Here is a 21,679-nt window from a genome sequence, read left to right as displayed (position 1 = left end):
GTGGATATAGGTCTGCAAGTTAAATACTTAAACACTGTGAACACAAATGCCTCTGAGTTTTTGCATATGCAAAACTGCAGGCTTCTAGAATAGATGCATGTTTAGAGAGTGGTTTGAGGTCTCTTTTGAAAATTTTGTCCTGAATGTTAATTGTCACTTACATGCTTTAGTTTTTAAACAATCTATAAGAGGAAATAATCACATTACTTTGAGTTTCTGTTTATCTCACCCAGGTAAAAATAAAAGAAGCAACTGGACTACCACTGAATCTGTCTAACTTTGTCTTCTGTCAATACGCGTTCTGGGATCAGTGTGAGTCAACTGTAGCAGCACCAGTGGTTGATCCTGATGTGCCATCACCTCAGAGCAAGGAAGCTCAGTTTACAGTGACCTTCTCTCACTGTAAGGTAATTATTTTATTTTAAAACAGCATATCAGGAGGGCAATATGTTTGAGATGAACTATTCAGAGCATGACCCTAAATGGCATATAAACTTATGGGGAAAAAATGCAACTAAATATCCTGTATCATCATTGCTAGGAAACTGCATTTTTGCGAAGAAACTCAAATTTATAATATGCTGTAGTCATAGCTTGTTACAATTTAGTTGTACGTTCAAAACAGTTGTCTTTAAACTTGTAAAGAAACACCAACACTTATTATGAGATTTTGCTATATATGAATTGAAGGGTTTAATGATATCGGTGACTTAGAGAGCATAAACATAAGGCTATTTAGAGCAAGGATGGGCAAACTTTTTGGGCCAAGGACCACATCTGAGTGGGGAAATTTGTATGCGGGGCAGGGAGTTCGGGTGCGAGAAGGAGTGCTGGGTGTGGGAGGGGGTGTGGTGTGCAGGAAGGGGCTCAGGGCAAGGGAGTGGGGCAGAGGAGGGGTACAGGGTGTATGAGGGGCTCAGGGCAGGGGATTGGGGTGCAGGAGGGGTGCAGACTGCTGCAGGGGGTTGAGGGGTGAGGTGCAGGAGGGGTTCGGGCTCCTGCCCAGCGCTGCTTACCTAAAGCGGCTCCAGGGTGGCAGCAGCGCGCACTGGGGCCAGGCAGGCTCCTTGCGTGCCTGCCCTGGCCCCACGTCGCACCGCTCCAGGAAGCACTGCAGCCCCTGGGGAAGAGGGGGTGGGTTTGGAGGGCTGTGTATGTGCTGCCCTTGCTGTGCCCCCAGGTACCTCCCTGAAGCTCCCATTGGCCGCAGTTCTCCGTTCCTGGCCAATGGGAGCTGCGGAGAGCGGTGCCTGGAGGCAAGGGCAACGCACGGAGCCCTCGGCCCCCCCACCCGGGAACCTCAGGGAAGTGGTGCTGCCCGCTTCTGCGAGTGGTGCAGGGCCCACAGTGCCACGGTTGGCAATCCCGCGGGCCAGATCCAAAGCCCTGAGGGCCTGGATCCAGCTCGTGGACCATAGTTTGCCCACCCCGATTTAGAGTGTGGTTGAAATATTCATAACATTAAAATGTTGGAAACACACATGTATGGATTCTTGAGATTTGTCTCAAGTCTTCTCTGCCCTCAAGGCCCTGCCTGTGAATCTAAGGCTTCTCATCCAAATTGTTACCTCTGCCATGCAAGCAGAGACCACATTTGCTCTGCCCCCCATTGCAAACAAAATGAGGAGATTTGATTTGTTAATTGAATGTAGTTCCCCTTCTCTGTTTCCAGGACTATGTGGTGAATGTCACAGAGGAATTTCTGGAGTTCATTTCAGAAGGAGCTCTTGCTATTGAGGTGTGGGGTCACAGATGTACTGGCAATGGCAGCTCCATTTGGGAGGTTGATTCTCTTCATGCTAAAACTAGGACACTGAGAGACAGGTATGAATAAGCTACAAGGAATGATTCCATCAGCTTTCTAAAGAGATTAGGGTAAGATACTTGCAATGTTAGAGAAACTTTGTACTCTTACTGATCTGAATTACAAATGTTGCTTGTTTGGGGTGTCTCTCTTTAGGTGGAGTGAAGTAACTCGCAGAATAGAAATGTGGATTTCCATACAAGAACTAAATGAGATGGGGGAATATACAGCAGTTGAACTCCATCAGGCAAAGGATGTAAACACTGGTGGGATTTTCCAACTTAGGCAGGTACTGAGTCCTTTTCCTGCCCTGTTAACCTGCTTTAAGAGTATTCTTAAAATGTTATTCTTAATTTCTCTCTCATTCTTCTGGTCATTTGTTCAGGGTCATTCTCGAAGAGTTCAAGTGACAGTGAAGCCTGTACAGCATTCGGGAACACTTCCTCTCATGGTGGAAGCCATGCTTTCTGTCTCTATAGGCTGCGTGACTGCCAGATCAACCAAACTACAGAGGGGGTTGGACAGCTACCAGGTAGGGCAACTGGTTAATGCACCTAGTTAATTATTATTTGTTTTTCTGTTTGAGAACCTCCTTAAAATAGTTCAAGTTATAAAATCAAAATGGAGGCCCGAGTATTTTAATATAATCACATCCATACATAATATTCTGTTACTTTTGCTTACTTTAACAAATGCCAGATATATATGTGTGTGATATCTGCTTATAGGCCCAAGTTTGTTCCTGTTGAAGCCAGTGGCAGAACACCCACTAATGTCATTGAGAGCAGATTTGGGCACAGAAATACATATTACCTATGTGTGTATATACAAACATTTAATGTACCTATCAGTTCACTATAGAGCCACCTAACTTTCCCTTGCCTGTTTACGTCTGCATATATAATAGAAGTGCTCAGTCATAATGTTAGATCTAAGGGCTTGTCAATATTTTGTACAATCCATTATTTTCAGGGGCTCCTACCTCTACCATAATAATGTTGATCTAATTCCTTAATTCCTGCCTACTGTCTGGTGTTACCTGTTCTCTTTAGAAATTTGACAACTCATTGTCTGTTTAAAACCTTGTGCAGTATGTATAAGAAGTCAAAAATATTTGAAAAAAAAAATTTAAATATACACTAACAACAATACTCATATCACAGGTGAGATACTCAGATCAAGTAAGAAAATTGAGACCAGTACTTTTATTTATTAACCACTATCATATAACCAAACAAAAATGCAATGAAATCAACTAATTGTATGACTCTGGTGATTAAATTGTATAAATGCTTTGCCCTTGTACCATTTTGTGTGTGATGGAAATGTTTGGGGTTTTATTAGTATGTGTTTTTTTCAGTGTGCTGTTTTGTCAAGTAAAATGCATGTTCTTTGTGTTTTTTACAAAATTTATTTTCTCCTACCAGAGAGGAGATGATGATGATGGTGATATGGATAGTTATCAGGTATTGCTGCTGTTGCTGTATATCCTGTGGCATGGGGCACAGCTAATGCTAATAGCCAGCAACTTTAAAGTGGATAAGAGTATTGGAGCAAGCAAAAGCAGCTTTAAAAATACATTCTCTGCATTAAAAAGACTGCCTGGGCTATAAAAACATTGCCATTTCAGTATATATTATATTATAATTTACTTTATAATCTTACACTTCACTTCTTTTTCTATAGTATTTCCAACAATCAGATCTTCTAACTTCCTGTTACTTTAAAAAATAAATAAAGCTTAGCAACTTTAATATTAGAATGCAAATACAGTTTCTTACAATAAAAACATGCAACCTTCATTAACATTTACTATCCAGAATTTACGTCATAGGTTGTTCTTTAAAAAGCAAACTTCTTGTCTTTAGAAAATGTAGTACTGTTTGAAAATGCTAATAGAGAGGCAGAGTGGAAGTGCTGTGAAATTAAATATTTTAATGAGAAATTTTGTTTTTTAGGCTATCGAAGTTTAGTTTTAGCTTATCTAAAAAAATAAAAATGTTAGTCTGTATTTTGTATTCTGAGTAGCTTTAGAGATGTTAAAATTTGGAAAGCTAAAAATATGCATCACCAAAAGGTAGCATTTAAAAAGAATAAGAATAAATGCTAAAAATGGAAATCATATTCCTGATATCTTCCTAGTTGTAAGACTTATATTTGATTTTGGCGCTTGGAAGAAACAAAACCTTATTCAGGCATAGGCGTTGACATCCCTTAATATAGCATAGTATGTTCTTTAATAGTCTTCAAAATGTCAGTTTAGGTACTAACTTCCTGCGGGCTGTTTGTGCGCTTCCTGACACCTTGAATCACAGAGAAGAATAGTCCAAGTACACCTCTACCCCAATATAACTCCTCGGGAGCCAAAAAATCTTATCGCATTATAGGTGAAACTGCATTATATTGAACTTCCTTTGATCCACCAGAGTGCGCAGCCCCGCCATCCCGGAGCACTGCTTTACTGCGTTATATCTGAATTTGTGTTATATTGGGTTGTGTTATATCGGGGTAGAGGTGTATTCCTGTGATGTCATAAAGCATGAATGCATGATAGATTCTCTTTGCATGGGGAATTTTTTATTGCACGGATGGCAGCTAGTAACAGAATTTTATGCAGGTTTAAGGATATACTGATCTGTCTGCCGTCTTCAGGAAAACACCTGGCCTATTTTCCCCATTCCACTGCATTAAACAGTTTGGATGCCACTTCTGTGGTCTTAATACTTAACCTGTAAATCACAAATTCTGTATATGAACATTTTAGAAATGTTGACAGCATAAAAATTATACAGCAGCTGGTATAGTTTCAACTTTTCATGCTTTTCCTTTTGTAATTTGAAGCTTGAAAGATACTGACCTTTAATTCCTGGATGGTGTACTGCTTAATCAGTGTGCATGATATAAATGAAAGCTTCCTGCATATTAATCATGCAAAAATTTCCAATAGCATTTCTGATCACAAATTATCACATACAATTGTATGTCCTTTGTAAAGATCAATATGTTCAGGAAAATATTTTCTTTCCCCACATTAGGAAGAAGATTTAAACTGTGTGCGAGAAAGGTGGTCTGATGCACTTATAAAACGCAGGGAGTACTTAGATGAACAGATTAAAAAAATCAGCAATAAGCAAGGTTTGTATAACTTGAAGCTTAAATTCTCTTTGTACTTTGTCTCCCTTTCCAAACATAATTTCACTTGATGTGAAACTTAGAATTGTGCTTAGCACGTTGTTTAAAATAAAAAGGTTTTAAAAAAAAAAGTCACATTAACTCATAGAGGAACTTTTTCTAGTAAAGTTGAAATGTATACAGTAGTTCAGATTTCCATGTCACAAGTCTGCATAGTGTGATTTATAATCTAATGATAAGCTGTAATTTTGTTATAGGAAAATGTGAACCACAAATGCAATTTAAAATCATACATCTAATATATTGTCTCTTTCACTGTAGAGAAAACGGAGGATGAAGTAGAACGGGAAGCACGGCTACTAGAACAGTGGATGGGACTAACAGAAGAGAGGAATGCAGTTCTTGTCCCAGCCCCAGGCAGTGGCATCCCAGGTGCTCCTGCAGATTGGTATGTGTAAACAGAGCTCAAAAATACAAAACCCCAACATCTTTTTTTGTATGTGTGCATAGAAAATTAAGTGGTGAAATTTGAGGGTCTGATTCACCACTGTTATATTCCAGTGTTACACTAGCATTAATTGGTGTGAAGCTGGAAGAACAGTGGTGAATCAGGCCCAGAGTCTGTAATATCCTAATATGAATATAAACTGTTCCTCAATAAATTTCCTGTTTGGTGCTTTGCATTGGATACAAAAGGAACTACATCTGAACTTCCTCGTCCAAGAGCAAAGAACTGTTCGGCAAAATGTAATAGAGCTAACTTGTAGAATGCACAGTATGTTCAGAATCTGAAGAAAAAGTTGCCTAGCCAACTTGTTATACAGAAACTCTGAGGTAAAAATCCTGTAGCTACAATTTGAGCAGTAACGTTAAATCTAAGCACTTTTTTTCAGGTGGTTATAATTCTGAATACTACCCGTAGGTTGAAATCTTTTATATGTTCATTTTGTTGGCTCAAAGACAAATTATAGAAAACTTAATAAAATTCCACTTTGCCTTTTTTAAATATTTGGACCAATTTAAAAAGGTTTTGTTCCCCACTCAAACACACACACAAGTTTCAGAGGCTTTTATTTGTACTCAGATAATTAAAACTGGCTTTAAGGAGAAAAAACTCAAACCAAAATCAAACCTAGCTTATACGTAGTCCACACTTCTTAAATTGGGAAAAACTTGGCTAAGAATAATTGTTCTATTTGACTGAAACTAGCGTACAAAGCGAGGTAGGCAGTCCTTTGTTAGCAGAAGGCTGGATTAGATGATCTAGTAGATTTTTTTTTCCTATCTCTGATTTCTAGGTTCCTGTGACTTTTCCTTCTCAATTTAGATATTGTGTACCATTTAGCTAAAAATGTACACATTGATATAAATGCTGTGGCACTTAATTTCAGTGATTAGTTACACACACACTTACTTGAAAGTCTGTTCACCTATGTGTATGAGACAATTGAAATAAACAAACAGTGTTTTATTTTAATGGACTAGGATTTGACCTCTCTTTAAAAAAAAAAAAAAAAAAAAAAAAAAAAAGGATGAGTTAATTCTATGTGGAGGAAAACTGTTCAACAACATGGCTGAAAATGTGTATGCACAGAACAAGTCATTTAAAGATGAAGTTCACATAACTATTGAAACGTGCCACATCACCATGGTGAATGTTTTTATTTAAGCTATACATATAGTCATATATATAGGAATAGAATATCTATAATAGGTGGGTGAATTACTAGATCTATGGGTACTATAACTTTTTTTTTTTTTTTTAAAACTAATTTTTTTTGGTGCAGTTAAATTCTCCACCAAAATGTCTGAAGGTTTTAATCATTGGATGCATTGTATGTAAATACTGCATGGATAGCTGCCTGTGCAGGTTAGCTTATATATTTATTTTACCATATTGACAGCAGTTTGTTCTTACTTCCAGGACCCCACCTTCAGGAATGGAAACACACATACCTGTCCTTTTCCTTGATTTGAATGGTAAGTTGTACCTGCAGGTTAGGAAATTTCTTTAATGCTGTTTTTACTGAAATAATTGAATTCAGCTCAATGAACTGGTAAATGAAAGAGTGGCCCTGAAAGGCAGGGAAAATAAAAACTTGCGTTATGCCTCTGATTCCGCTATGTTGTACAGCTTTTAGAAGGAAAAATTCTTTTTTTCTGATTTCACAGACTGGTGCAAATAAGCAGAGAATAACTTTACAACTGGGACCAAATAACAAGAGATTGTAAGAGATCTGAAGGAGATTTTCCTAAAAGATACTTGAGGAAATTTGATGCATTATAGTGCCCCCAAAAGAAGCAGGGTTTAAACTTAAGATCGACAGCAGATAGGTAAATCTAGTGCAAGTTTCAAAAGGTGCTTCAGTTCTATCTGCAAGAACATATTTCTTTAAAGCACTGATAGAAAATTGTCCATTTGCTATTGAGAAGTTGTTGTTGTTGTTTTTGCTCTCCTTCTGGTTCAAAAGTAACTATTATTTAAACTGCAAGTTAGTAGCATAATTAAAGAGTTTTATGCCTAATACAGAGTATTTGAAACGTCTCCCAAGGAAGTCACCGAGTTCTTCTAGTACTAAAGGACTACTAAAATGACTTAGTGTTTGTTCTTGAAAGAGATGGCATCTCTTAGCTGAAATTTGGTTTATATCTGAGGGTTTTGGGAAGTTAGTAGGTAGGAGACAAAACAAGATGTTTAGGAAGAACTACCTGATTCAGTGGAATATTACAAAACTTGCTTGACCATGACCCTAATGTAGTCCCATGTGTAAAATCAAATGTCCAGATACCTTAGTATTGTGGTCTCCTAAAGATGCCTTGATACCTCAGCGATGGATGTTATATGAGAAGCTAGCTGGTTAAGATGAATGGATAGATAAAAAAAAAAAAAATTCAGACCCTGCCTGGCATAATATATTAATTCATGAGCCTCTAAAAATCTAGTCTAAAATTTTGTTTGGGTCACAAGTGAGAATGAATGTTATGGTCTCAACCTAGTTTTCCCTGGCCCCTTTTCTGTATGTGGCAAGCTTCCCCATAATTTGGTGTATTAGTTATGATTAGCCAACACTTAATACAGTATGAAAAAGGTACAAATCACCTGATAGGCCTTTGTAACAATTCAGGCCTTTATAACAATTCAAACTTCTATTAATTTATATCCTTTGATGTAGACCTAATTTTTTCATTTGTGTTCTTTGTGTTGATTTCATTAGCTGATGACCTCAGTGCCAATGAACAGCTTGTAGGTCCCCATGCATCAGGAGTTAACTCAATACTGCCAAAGGAGCATGGGAGTCAGTTCTTTTATCTGCCAATCATAAAACACAGTGATGATGAGGTAAATTACTAATAAGCCTCCTTCCTGGCAATTGCAACTTACATTCATGCTTGCTTTCTGCTTTGTGTTTTTATTATGTGTTTAATTTTTATGACTAGTTAAGTATCAAATTAATTATAAATGTTTATTAATTTGTTGTTGTTGTTAATATTTTTGGTGCCAGGGTCGTTCTTTCAGTCTTCAGACCATGCAGTTACTACCCGTATTTATAAAACTATAGTCATGCGTTCTATTGCGCTTTTCGTTGGAGTAGAGCTGCTAACAAATTCAGTTTCTGTAATTACATTCTTTAGCCCCAAATTCTTTTATGCGGTTTCATTTGGATGAGATATTCCTTGCTTCCTGTGCTATATTGATGTGCGACGTCAAACAGCTGCCATGTCCTCCCTGGAATTAGCTATATTTCAGTGGTGGACGAAGTGATCCGTGTTCGATTTTTTCCGTTTGCAGGTGACCTGTAAAGCATTTAAAAAATACAGGGTTTTTATCTCATGAACAGAAGATATGGAAGTTGTTGATAAAGGTTATTTTTAGGTCTCTTTCTGCTTTTTATCCTAGAAATACCACGAACGTCTAGTGCATCCTGGATTTTGTAGAAGATTTCTTTGGGATCTTAGAGAATGTAAATTTTTAGCTCTCATTACTTAACTTAGAGAAGTGGGAGATGTTGAATCTTTTTGGAAAGGACTTTTTAACTCTAAAAATGCTTTCCTCTCTGCGTTTTCTCAGTTTGCACCCTCTTGGCTCTTGTCATAATGCTACTTATTCTCTAGTCACTACAATGTCTTCCAAACTAGATAAGGCCTTAATTTCTAAAGTAATAAATAGATTATTTTTCCTGTTGTGGGTCATGTTTGCTTGTAAAAGGTTTGGGACCGTTCTAAGTGAAAGGTGCTCTATAATTGTAGATTAAATCTGGAGTTGTACTTGATTTTTCACTTATTCCACTTTCCATGCTATCTCATTTAGGCATATATCCTGAGACCAGCTCCCAGGATGAATAACTTGGCTGGGTTGTAGTGGGGATGCCTGCAGAAGGAAAAGGAAAAGATCTTTCATAGGATGGAAGATGCAGAGGCCTTTGTGTGCCCCTCTGCTATGGCCCACTCCTAATGCCAATTGAATTCAGTGAGCTTTGGATCAAGTCCCAAGTAAGGGACAACCAGAGGATTCATGTAGCGAATCCTGTGGTCCCTCCCTTCACTTTAACCTTCTGCTTGCAGCTGTGTATAGATCCCCGCTACACATGGGCTCTGTACTGCACCAGGATCACATATTCCAATGTGGCCTGTCAGATCCTGACACACCCATGGCACTTCTGCTCCTTAAGTGCCCACTACAGCTGTTTTTCTTTCATTAATGGTGTTACTATTTCTTGTTAAATTCTGGTAAATTTTAAATTGAAGTAATTGACATTCATTTTCTTTTTCTCCTTTTACTCCACTACTCAATTTGTCCACTTAGGTTTCAGCCACTGCTGCTTGGGATTCTTCTGTCCATGATTCAGTACATTTGAACAGGGTAACACCACAAAATGAGAGGATTTACTTAATAGTGAAGATCACTGTGCAACTTAGTCATCCTGCTGCTATGGAATTAGTACTGCGTAAAAGGATTGCAGCCAATATTTACAACAAGCAGGTAATGGGTTTTATTTGTATGTTCCCATCTGCTTATATAGCTCTTAATTTCGTTGCTGTCTTGTTCTTGCCCTAGTATTATTCCATTTTGCAATTGGCTTGTTTGTCTTGGCTCCTAAGCCTCATTTATCTAAAATGGTCTCTTAAATGAGAAGATTTCAGTTAGTGGTGAAAGAACTCACTGATCTAGGTTCCACATAGAGCATGGAACAAGATAATACTTTTGTTGACAACCTACAATATGAAAATTATGGTTGCTATATACATTAACTGTTAGGAGTCAAAATTATACTTCTTGGAGAAGTGTCCTTATGGATGCTCCATTGTAGGTGTGTGTGCACCCCCACGCTGTCGATCGGAGAATTTCAGTAGCAATCTGTCCTGCCTGTACATGTATGGCTCCCTGCCTGCCAGAAGGCTAGCCAGCTTGCGCAGGCATTTATTCGCTGCCTTGGGGAGAAGCACAATCCACGAAAGTGTGGTTGGTGCCAGCAGATAAAACCCAGGTCTAGGGAAGGTGTAGCTAGGCGCAATAACTCACCCTGCTGCACCTCGTGCTGGTCATCCACGGAATTGGCTCTCCAGCCTTTGGACCCAGGAGTGCCTTCTGCAGGCCTGTGTCTCACCTTGCTGCTGGCCCCATGCCCCTCCTAGCTCTCAGTGCCCCTTCTGCTGGGGTTCTGCCCCCTGCAGTATCCCGCGGTCTCTCTGGGTCTCCCCTCCCCAGGGAACTCCCAACCTCCTATCCCCACCGCGCCTGTCTTTGGCTGCTGCCAGTCACTATCTAGCCCCCGCTCACTGGGGCAGACTGCAGTATAATTGCCACTCATCATTGGCAAGGAAAGTTTGGATCTGCTGCCTCTGACTACCCTTGGGGTGCCTCATTGCAACCCCAGTACCTTTTTGGCCCTTAACAAGGCCTGCAGCCTGGGAATTTTCCAGGCTGGAGCTCCCCAGCTCATCTGGCCTTTCCCCAGCCCTGTTCTACTCTAGGTACTTGGTTCAGCTTCCCAGCAGCTAGGCTCTTCTCCCTCTAGAGACAGAGAGAGACTCTGAATAGCTCCTGGCCCACTGCCCTCTTATAAGGGCCAGCTGGGCCCTGACTGGGGCATGGCCACTGCTGAGGCTGCTTCCCTAGTCAGCCTTTCCCCAGCCACAGCCCTCCCCAAGGCTGCTTTTTAACCCCTCTGGGCAGGAGCAGGTGACCACCCTGCTACAGAAGGACTGAGAGTTAAGGCTAAAACTCTTGCTGATGGAGTTGGTCCTTCAGTTTCCGGAGTCCCAGAGTGAGAAATCACTGCAGTCTTCTATGTTGAGGGCAGGTGATTCTAAGGAAATGAGCTACTCACTAAGGACTGGTAAGAAGACATCTGTGAGTCACTGTAGTGAGCCAGATCAAACCAGAAACGTTCTCTGGCTCTATCAGTATCTTCTGTACCGATGGCGTGAAGCCACCTAGAGTCAGTACCCAGGGCATGGACAGTACTGAGCCGACAGAGGCAGTTGGAACGCCCAAAGACCCAATGGGCACAGGCAGAGAGATCCAGTGCCGAGGTATCTGGTGATAAACATAGACGATCCGCCCCAGGGACGGCTACATCAATGAGGTCACCAGCACTGATCCTGGTGCGCGTGGCACCGATGGACCATACAACCACTGATGGACCATATAACCAGGTCCACATCACCAACTCCCTCAGCATAAGCTCCTCAGCACCGGCAGCCTTCAGCACTGATACCAGTACCATCTGCACCTGTGGAATACAGATGCGCATCGGACCTCTTGGTTAGGTTGAGCAGATGTCCCAGTTTTATAGGTTCAGTCCCGAAATTTGGGGCTTTTTCTTATATAGGCTCCTATTACCCCCCCACCCTCTGTCCCAATTTTTCACACTTGGTCTCTGGTCACCCTACTGTGGGTATATGATGCACCAGATTCACCTCTTCTCAGTACTGGGACCCTGACACTGAGCTCACCAGGAGCAGTGGACACAATGGCATCTCCACACCTCGCAATGCCTCTTTTCCATTCAGACTCAGATAGTGAGCCAGAGGAACTGGGTTCTTGCCAATTATTACCCACCATAGACCCCAGTCCCACCAAGGATACCAGAGGTGCCACTGCGGCCCTCAAGCTCCTTGGTGTGGGCAACCGTGGTTCCAGTCGCCAGCTCCCTACCCACAATGGCCATACTGGGACCCCAGCAGGCCCAGAGATGATAAGCCTCACGGGCCCCTAACATGATTTACTAGCAGGTAGAGAGACGTCTTCCTTCAGCAGTGACATCAAGGGCACCAGACCCTCCTGAATTCTTGCAGGAAGAACAGGAAGTGGAGGTGGAAAAGGAAGAGGCTCCTCAAGCCCACCTCTCATTATCCTCACGTGACGAGGAGGTGGGTTCCCCTCCCTCCCCCCTGCCATCTCTGGCAGATGACTTTCGGTCATTCCAGGACCTAACTCAAAGAGTGGCTGAGACCCTGCACGTGCAACTTCATGGTGTTCGAACCTCATCATAAACTGGTGGATGTTCTTCCACCTCCGCCAGGGTAACCCTCCCTAAGGCACTCCTAGACCCTGCTAGGGCCATATGTAAGACCCTAGCATCCATCCTGCCAACATGCAAGCAGCCAGACAAAAAGTACTATGTGCCAGCAGAGGCACACAATTTTTATTCACCCATCCACCTCCAAATTCTATTATAGTGGTCACGATCAATTCAAGGGGTCGCCAATACCGGTTTAAATCTATGCTGTGTGACTGAGATGGGACGTGCTTGGATCTGTTTGGCAGAAAAAACTATTTTTGCAGTTTCAGGTAGCGAACTATTAGGCCTTACTAGCCAAATATGATTATCAGAACTATGCAAAATTAAACTCCTTTATTGATCAGCTTCTGGATGCATACAAAGACCAATTCATGGCTATCATTAACGAAGGCTTACTAGTGGCGAAATGTCTCTGCAGTGCATCTTGGATGTGACCAAAATTGCAACGCAATCAGTCTCCCCGGCAGCGGTTATTGGGAGGACCTCTTGACTCCATTTGCCCAGCTTCCCTAAGCAGAACCTCCGCTTCGAGGGAACAAAGCTATTCACTGAGAAGACAGATGCATCCCTCCACACACTAAAGGATTCTTGAGCAACTCTGAGATCCCTGGGGGATATACATGCCAGCCTACAAAAGAAATAGTCCTCAACCACAGTTCAAGCTGAGATCATCGTAGTATGTTCTTCAGTACTTGTTTCAGAGATCGTATGAGCCACAGAGAAATAAATCAAAATTCTCTACGTTCAAACAATCGGGGCCACCACCACCCTTGTCTCAGCCCTCAATTTCAAAGCAACACTTTTGACGGATTGTTCGAGGTACCGATAGAATGCTTTCCTTACAGTTGCACGTTGGGACACCCTCCCTTTTCTTTTGGAGATCACCGTTCCCCATTCTGCAGCAGCTGTGAATGGATAACGTCCGACAAGCGGGTGCTGGAAATTGTCCAGAATGGATGTGTCATCCACTTCTCCTCCCTTCCCGCTCCCAAACACCCTTCCCTGTCCCTTTTCAAGGACCCTTCTCATGAGATTCTACTATACCAAGAAGTGAATCATCTCAGTGTACCCACACATCTCAGGGGCAAAGGCTTTTACTCTCGTTACTTCCTGATACCGAAGAAAAAGGGAGATTGGAGACCTGTAGTGGACCTCAATGCACTCAACAGGTATGTCAATGATTATCCCAGTGTTAGAAAAAGGAGACTGGTTCTCAGTCCTCGACCTTCAAGATGCATACTTTCCCATTTCTATCATACTGAGACACAGGCATTACCTCAGGTTCACACTAGGCCAGGACCACTACCAGTACAGAGTACTCCCTTTCGGCCTCTCATTGCCCCCCCCACCCCCAGGGTATTCTCCAAGGTCCTTTTGCTAGTAGTTGCCTATCTATGTTCTCAGGTTATTAAGATTTTTCCCTATCTGGATGATTGCCTTCTCAGAACACAGTCCTTCACAGAGATCCACTGAGACCACACGAGACTGATTTCTAACACTGGGCCTACAGATCAACAAACAAAAATCAACCTTAACACCGGTTCAAAACCTAGAGTTTATAGGAGCCAACCATGACTCTGTGCAAGTGAGGGTGCTCCTACCACGTCACAGATTTCTCAGTCTCTCTTCAGTGATAGACAATACAGTCCAGCCCTCAAATCTCAGCCAGACACTGCCTTCAGCTTCTGGGACACATAGCTGCGGGCACATCAGTCATTGTTATGGTCGACTACACATGAAGTGCTTCAAAGCATGGTTTGCTTTGGTGTACAGACCAAACAAAGACAATGTAAACAAGCTCCTGACCATAGTCAAACAATACTTAAGCTGGTGGAAGGACCTAATAAACATTTGCATGGAGATCCCATTCACTCAGTCTTCCCCATCTCTTCTTCTGACCACCGAGGCATCCCTCATAGGCTGGGGAGCACATCTCAGTGGTCACACTATTCATGGCAAATGGTCCCCATCAGAGACATGTCTCCACATCAATCTGCTAGAGCTCAGAGCGGTCTGAAATTTCTGTGCTCACTTCCTCCTGCAGATCAAGGACACACATATGAAGGTCTTGATGGACAACATGGCCTGTTAGGTACTACATAAACCAGCAAGGAGATACCAGGTCTCATTCCTTATGCACAGAAGCTCTGAAGCTATGGAATTGGTGCCTCTCCCACAATGTCCTATCACTGCCCTACCTACCGGGAATACACAACACAACAGCTGACAATTTCAGCCACAAGTTTCTGCTCTACTACTAATGGGAAGTAAACCAACCATTCTACACAATATATTCCAGCAGTGGGGGTTGACAAAGATAGACTTCTTCACTACCTACCAGAACAAGAAATGTGTGCAGTACTGCTCCAGAGTGGGGATCGGCTAACACTGCAGGGGAGATGCTCTCCTCCTCCCTTCTTTACGCCTTTCCTTCATTCCCTCTCTTGGGAAAGGACCTGTTGAAGATTATAGATTAAAAAAGAAAAAGAAAAGGAAAGGACATTCTGATTGCCCCCACCTGGCCCAGACAGACATGAGACCCTTACCTGTCTAAGCTGGTGGTATGTTCACCGGTGACCCTACCGATCACTCCCTGCCTCTTGTCCCAGAATGAGGCTCGCATTCTTCACCCCAGTCCATGGGTCCTACATCTCAGAGTGGCTCCTTTGTGGTTCCAGCACATAGAGGCATCCTGCTTGGAGGAAGTATGGGAAGTACTATTACATTGTAGGAAGGGTGCTACTCGTTGCACCTACCTACAGAAACGGAAGAGATTCCAGACATGTTGCCAGTCCAAGGATGTCACCACTAATTCAGCCACCTTATTGGTAATTCTGGACTATCTGTTACCCTTAAAGAAATAGAGTCTCTCTGTTAGCTTGCTGAAGGTTCACTTGGCAACAATTGCAACCTTCCACCAGCAGGTAGAAGGCTACTCAATCTTCTTTCACTCGACTACGAAGAGGGTTCTAAAAGCCATAGTAAACCTCTTCTCACAACCCAAGGCACCCATTCTGCAATGAGACCTCAGTCCAGTGCTAACAGGCCTGACTAGACCACCATTCGAACCCATGGCCACTTGTTCGTTAACTCACCTTTCCTCATCACCATCACTTCTGCCAGAAGGAATGGGGAGATAGCAACTTTGATAGCACTTCCCCCTTTTACACTCAGACTGCACCTGAAGTTCACTCCCAAAATAACTTCTGCATTTCACATGAATCAACTCATTTAGTTCCCAAAATTCTACCCAAAACCTCATACGGATAAGAGAGAGACCATCCTCAATACTCACAATGTGTGGAGAGCCTTAGGCTTCTACTTAGGACAGAGGACTTCAGAAAATCTCAGAGCCTCTTCCTTTCAGTTGTGAATAGGTTAAAGGGTGCAGCGATGTCAGCTCAGAGGTTCTCCATGTGGGTCTCTGGCTGCATTAAACTCTGCTACCAATTACGGGGGGTAACACATCTATCTTCAGTATGCACGTGTTCCACAAGGTCAGTGTCCTTGTCGCTTGCCCTCTCTAAGGGTATCACCATATCAGAGATATGCAGAGCAGTTACACGAGCATCTGCACATAACTTCACAGAACATTATGCCATTGTGAGTGATTCGGCTTCAGACACCCAGTTCAAGGCCTCTGTACCACAGACGCCAGCTTTCTTTGGGCCCTGGAGGTGCTCAACCTCCTGCTCTGCCCCAGGTTCTGCCCCTACCCCTGCCTCACCTCTTTGTGCCCCAGGCCCCGCCCCCACTCCACCCCTTCTCCCAAGCCTCCATCCCCGCCTCACCTTTTCTGACCCAGTTCTGCCCCCTCCCCCAAGCATACCCTGTCCCGCTCTTCCCACTCCGCCCACAGCCACCTCCTACACGCCACGGAACAGCTGATCTCAGTGGGCAGGAGGTGCTGAGGGAGAGGACTGGAGGCGGTAGGGAGGGTGGACCTAGCTGCCAGTGGGTGCTAAGCACCCACTAACTTTTTTCCATGGGTGCTCCAGCCCTGGAGCACTCACAGAGTCGGTACCTATGCTCTATAGTATCATCTATATCAGACTCGACTCTGAAGTCCCAGCCTTCAGCAGTGGGCACTGCTCAGGAGTAACCTACAGTGGAGCACCTACTCAAAGAAGAGGAAGTTACTCACCTTGTATAGTAACAATGGTTCTTAGAGAGATGTCCCCCTATAGGTGCTTCGTGACCCTCCCTCCTCCCCTCTACTTCAGAGTTCCACTGGTTGACTCTGCGTTAGAGAAGGAACTGAAGTAGAAATGCCCTTACATGCTAGCTAGCCTTATGGCAGATGGAGAGCCTTGCGTGCTGCTATTAAAATTCTCTGATCGACAGCGCAGGGGCGCGCACACACGCCTACAGTGGAGCACCTGTAGGGACACACATCTTGAAGACCCATTGTTACTGCACAAGGTAAGTCTCTTGCCACTGGTCCCCATTCACCCCCTTTCTTCTCTAGGCAGGGAACTTTAACCATCGTTACTGCACAAGGTGAGTAACTTAGACATGGTCAAAGAAAAGTTTTCCAAGTTATTTTGCAGCCTGTGGTCAAGAGAATGAGAGATATTGACATCCATACAATAAATGTATTGAGATCCGATTCTCAGTTGCCCTATTCATTGTGTAGTCATTTATTGCCTGTGTAAAGAAGGTGTAAAATGCTACTATTCTCATTTGGTTGCAATTTATGCTCACAATTTATACTTTGCACAAATGTAAAAAACTACACAGATTTCAAGGCAATGGAGAACCTGGGCCATTAACTGTAGAAAAACGTGACTGCTTCAAACTGGGAAGCAGAATCAAAATTTTAATGAACTTACAAATGTTAAGAGGGTTTTTTTGTTTTACCGTTAAAGTGTGCAAAATAATAAAATTATATGCTAAAAATTTCCATTGTGGATACAGTAATTTAAAATTCTTTTATATTTCTAGAGTTTTACCCAGAGTCTGAAAAGGAGAATATCCTTGAAAAATATATTTTATTCCTGTGGTGTGACCTATGAAATAGTATCCAATATACCAAAGGTAAATTATACTGTTCCTCTTTACAATCTGTTAAAGGAGCAAAATGATATTTTGGGGCAGGATATATTGTTTGGGTGGGAATTGAATATCCAGCTTTTGTTGATATAAAAAAAACTTGTTAGTTGTACATCTGAATTCCTCCAGGCCAAGTGAATCTGTATGTAAGTTTTTATTTGAATAATGTGCAGAGTGTAGAAGATCGAGCCTGATGGGGGATTTTATTGATTTAGTTAACTTTTTCACTTTCTGGACTGAGAGCTTTTGTATCAGGTTTGAACAAACTATTACAGACATTTTTAAAATGTATTTCCTTTGTACAACATCATTATAAATATTTATGTATACAAGACTGGTACCTAGTTTTAAATCCATTTAAAAAAAACACAGGATTTTAAAGGAAAATAATTTTTAGTATAGATTTTCCTCATTCAAAACAACTAGGACAGTGGTTCTCAATCTTTCCAGACTATTGTACTCTTTTCAGGAGTCTGATTTGTCTTGTGTACCTCAAGTTTCACCTCACTTAAACACTACTTGCTTACAAAATCAGACATAAGAATACCGAAGTATCATAGCACACTATTACTGAAAAATTGCTTACTTTCTCATATTTATCATATAATTATAAAATAAATTAAAATATAAATATTATGCTTACATTTCAGTGTATAATATATAGAGCAGTATAAACAAGTCATTGTCTGTATGAAATTTTAGTTTGTACTGACTTTGCTAGTGCTTTTTATGTAGTCTGTTGTAAAGATGAGTTGATGTACCCCCTGGAAGACCTCTGTGTACCCCCAGGTGTACGTGTACCCTGGGCTGAGAACCACTGAACTTGGACATCTGAAAATAAAAGGCTGTAACCTGAAAAAGAGTGCTTGAAAGCTTCTCTCTCTCACCAATGGAAGTTGTTACAATCAAAGATATTACCTCACCCATTTTGCTACCCTCACATAGTAGTAATTACAGTTTACAGTCTGTGAAGATTATACAGACTGTTTAAGAATCAGGAAGGAAGAGTTAATAGTCATTAAATAATTAACCCATTACATACACACTTTTTATTTTTCAGGTTAAACAGTCACATTTGGAGGGAGATGTAGTGTCTAATAAATATGGAGTGCTTTCCCCACCATGGGGCTGTTATATTCTTCCTTCTAAATCAGATGCTGGACAGTCTTTGTTCTGTGGTGTGGGCTTTGATCAGTCTAGGCCTCAAGACTGAAAGATTCTAAATAATTGAATCATGCTGCATTTAAATCAATGGATCTAAAAAAATGTATCTTTTAAAAAAATCTTACAATTTATAATTTTAGGCAACAGAGGAAATTGAAGATCGTGAGACTCTGGCCCTGATGGCAGCAAGAACTGAGAATGAGGGTACATCTGATGGTGAAACTTATATAGAGAAATATACACGTGGTGTGTTGCAGGTGGAGAACATTCTAAGCCTTGAACGACTAAGGCAGGCAAGTAGCAAGGAAAGGAGATCCAATGGAAATCTTAAGACTCTGGGGAGATTTTGAGGAAGTGTTTGTGGTGAAAATAAGATTAAAAAAGTCTAGATAGATGGCAAAAGTACAATATGTGGACTTATGCAAGAGTGTACTTCAGCAAAATGGACAAATCTTGTCTTAAACATGCTGCTGTGTAGAGGAACTATAGCTTCAGTGAATTAGACAAAGGTCAAAATATTCCATCTTTTCACAGGCAGTCACAGTGAAAGAGGCACTCTCTACTAAGGCAAGACACATACGGAGGAGCATCAGCACACCAAATGTCCACAATGTAAGAAACTCTTTCTGAGGCCACGTCCAGACTAGGTATTAAAATCGATTTTAGATACGCAACTTCAGCTACGGGAATAACGTAGCTGAAGTCGAATTTCTAAAATCGAGGTACTCACCCGTCTGGACGGCGCGGCATCGATGTCCGCGGCTCTCCGTGTCGATTCCGGAACTCCGTTCGGGTTGATGGAGTTCCGGAATCGATGTAAGCGCGCTCGGGGATCGATACATCGCGTCCAGACTAGATGCGATATATCGATCCCCGAGCAATTGATTTTAACCCGCCGATGCTGCGGGTTAGTCTGGACGTGCGCTGAAATAGTGGTAGAGACATGGGTCTTTTTTTTAATTTATTGAGTGGATAAAACAATTTCTAACCATTATCACACCAAGTGTCTATGTATTCTGAGCTAGCACTAGTAGAAGCTCTAGAACTCTCAGTATGAAGGGGGAATTTGGTCAATATAATTATTTAATAGCAAAAAAAAAAAAATCAAGGATTTTATCTAAAATCTGTCTCTCCTTCTATCAGGTGAATTTTGGTCTCGGGTGCCCGTTTTGGGTCCCCGCTCAAAATCCCTGCATTACACTGGTGTGGTCAAAACAGTCTGCCCAGAAGTTTTTAACATTTTCACTTTTAAACAACTGATTTCATGTTTTTTATAGTAAGTTTTATGAATGGTCTTGTAGATCCCTATGACATCTGTGAATATGATTTGCCCTTGTACTTACTTTATTCATTCTCCTATGCAATTAAAATAGCAATTCTGTTAGCAGACTATATCATTGATGTAGACACATAGAGCAGGTCAGACTAAGTGATCATAATGGTCCCTTCTGGCCTTATAATCTATGAATACAAGATATTTTGTCATACCTGTTCACTGGTGTTTTTTAGGTGTCCTCTAGCCGATTAGATGTTTTTGGCTGTGATGAAGATGATAAGGTATGTAAATTTGGATTTTCAGACGAATAAACTGCACAAATCTTCAATTCTCTTGTTTTTCTTAAAAAAAACAACAAAAAAGGCACCATAGCAGAAATGTATCCTTATCTGAATCTTGGATTCATATTACTTGTTTTCATTTAGGTGTACCATTTTTAGTCATTTGGATTATACTTATTTGTAACCTAAGTAAAGCATAATTCTAGAAACTGACATGACATAATTAAGGTAGGGGAATTGGAAAGATGTAGAAGAATTTAGAACATATCCTTAGAGCCAGTCAACTTCCTGTGCAGATCAATGTGACTGAGGTCCTAGTCATACTGCAAATGAAACAGTGCTCTGAATACCCATATTTTAAAATAATTATTGCAATCAGGGTCTACTGTGATCTCTCTGGTCAGCATAAATAGGGCTCTTAACAGAACAGTGGGGAGCTATTAATTGGAAAATACCCACCTCCCTGGTTTCTGCCAGGCTAGCAGATTTATTTTGTTTTCAGACCTGAGCCTAACATAAAAGGGAACTAATCTGTTAAAGCTCTCTTCATAGGGAGGAAAGGGGGTGAGCAGTGGCTGGAGGTGAGTGTTCAATAGAGAGACTGAGAGAATGCTGCAAGGGGCTGTCTCTCTCCCAGCCCAGGAGTAGGGGTGTTTAGGCTGAGTATAACTTATCTAAACTTCATTCTTTCCTTGCAGTTTAGGGTAAGATTCACATATGTAGGCTGCAGTATGTGACTACAGCACATGTAGACATACCCAAGCTAGCTTTGCTCCAGGTAGCTAGAACAACAATTACAGTGCATCTGTGATGGCAGTATAGGCAGTACAACCCCCTCTGGGAGCCTGGATATGCCCTCCTAGTCTGTGCTGCCATAGTTTCATTACTATTGTTATTTGAGCTAGCTAGATCAAAGCCAGCGTCAGTATGTCTACATGTGCTGTGGTCCCATCTTTGATTGCACTGTATACACAGTCTTTGTTATTTTAACTCATGTCTCTGACTGCTGTGTGCCTGTTGACTAATTAATACTTTGTAACTAGAAAATGTATGCAGTGACACAGTTAAACCAACACCTTTAAAATTGCATAGGTGAGGTAATTAAAAACTTATCAACTTTGACTTTGCCTATTAGTTTCTTTTTTGTCTTGATTAGTGTGCATTTTTAAAAATTCCTTAGGGCTGGTCAGAAAGCCACCTTGATATATCCGACTGTCCTTCCAGTTATCAAGATGTATCATGTTACGGTACTTTACCGAGGGATTCCCCTCGCAGAAATAAAGATGCTGGTGGTAAGTCTTTCAAATATATATGCCTTTTTAATTGCTCTTAGAGAAAAAAACAAAGTATTGCAACAAGAAATTGAAAATAAAATGCAGAGTTCAAAGTTCATGTGCAGTGCACAGAGCCGATACTCCAGAAAGTATCTGCTTAGTGAAGAGCC

General features: G+C 41.5%; 1 protein-coding gene across 8 annotated transcripts in view; it reads left to right on the top strand.

The window, feature by feature from the left end:
- Positions 1–21,679, top strand: part of KIF13A (kinesin family member 13A) — a 129,383-nt gene that overhangs the window by 92,606 nt on the left and 15,098 nt on the right. For 6 of the 8 annotated variants that reach the window (XM_050941564.1, XM_050941567.1, XM_050941566.1 and 3 more), the window contains 15 exons: positions 234–407; positions 1,673–1,824; positions 1,961–2,093; positions 2,190–2,336; positions 3,232–3,270; positions 4,840–4,939; positions 5,258–5,384; positions 6,861–6,916; positions 8,152–8,276; positions 9,741–9,917; positions 17,407–17,499; positions 18,819–18,975; positions 19,217–19,290; positions 20,188–20,235; positions 21,416–21,527. In XM_050941564.1, the coding sequence (XP_050797521.1) occupies positions 234–407; positions 1,673–1,824; positions 1,961–2,093; positions 2,190–2,336; positions 3,232–3,270; positions 4,840–4,939; positions 5,258–5,384; positions 6,861–6,916; positions 8,152–8,276; positions 9,741–9,917; positions 17,407–17,499; positions 18,819–18,975; positions 19,217–19,290; positions 20,188–20,235; positions 21,416–21,527 (1,714 nt within the window). The remainder of the gene's footprint in view (positions 1–233; positions 408–1,672; positions 1,825–1,960; positions 2,094–2,189; positions 2,337–3,231; positions 3,271–4,839; positions 4,940–5,257; positions 5,385–6,860; positions 6,917–8,151; positions 8,277–9,740; positions 9,918–17,406; positions 17,500–18,818; positions 18,976–19,216; positions 19,291–20,187; positions 20,236–21,415; positions 21,528–21,679) is intronic. The other 2 variants (XM_050941570.1, XM_050941563.1) reach the window with 1 other exon arrangement.

This window comes from Gopherus flavomarginatus, chromosome 2, assembly GCF_025201925.1.
Source record: "Gopherus flavomarginatus isolate rGopFla2 chromosome 2, rGopFla2.mat.asm, whole genome shotgun sequence".
Taxonomy (NCBI): Eukaryota; Metazoa; Chordata; order Testudines; family Testudinidae; genus Gopherus; species Gopherus flavomarginatus.
This window is presented reverse-complemented; position numbering and strand designations above follow the sequence as displayed.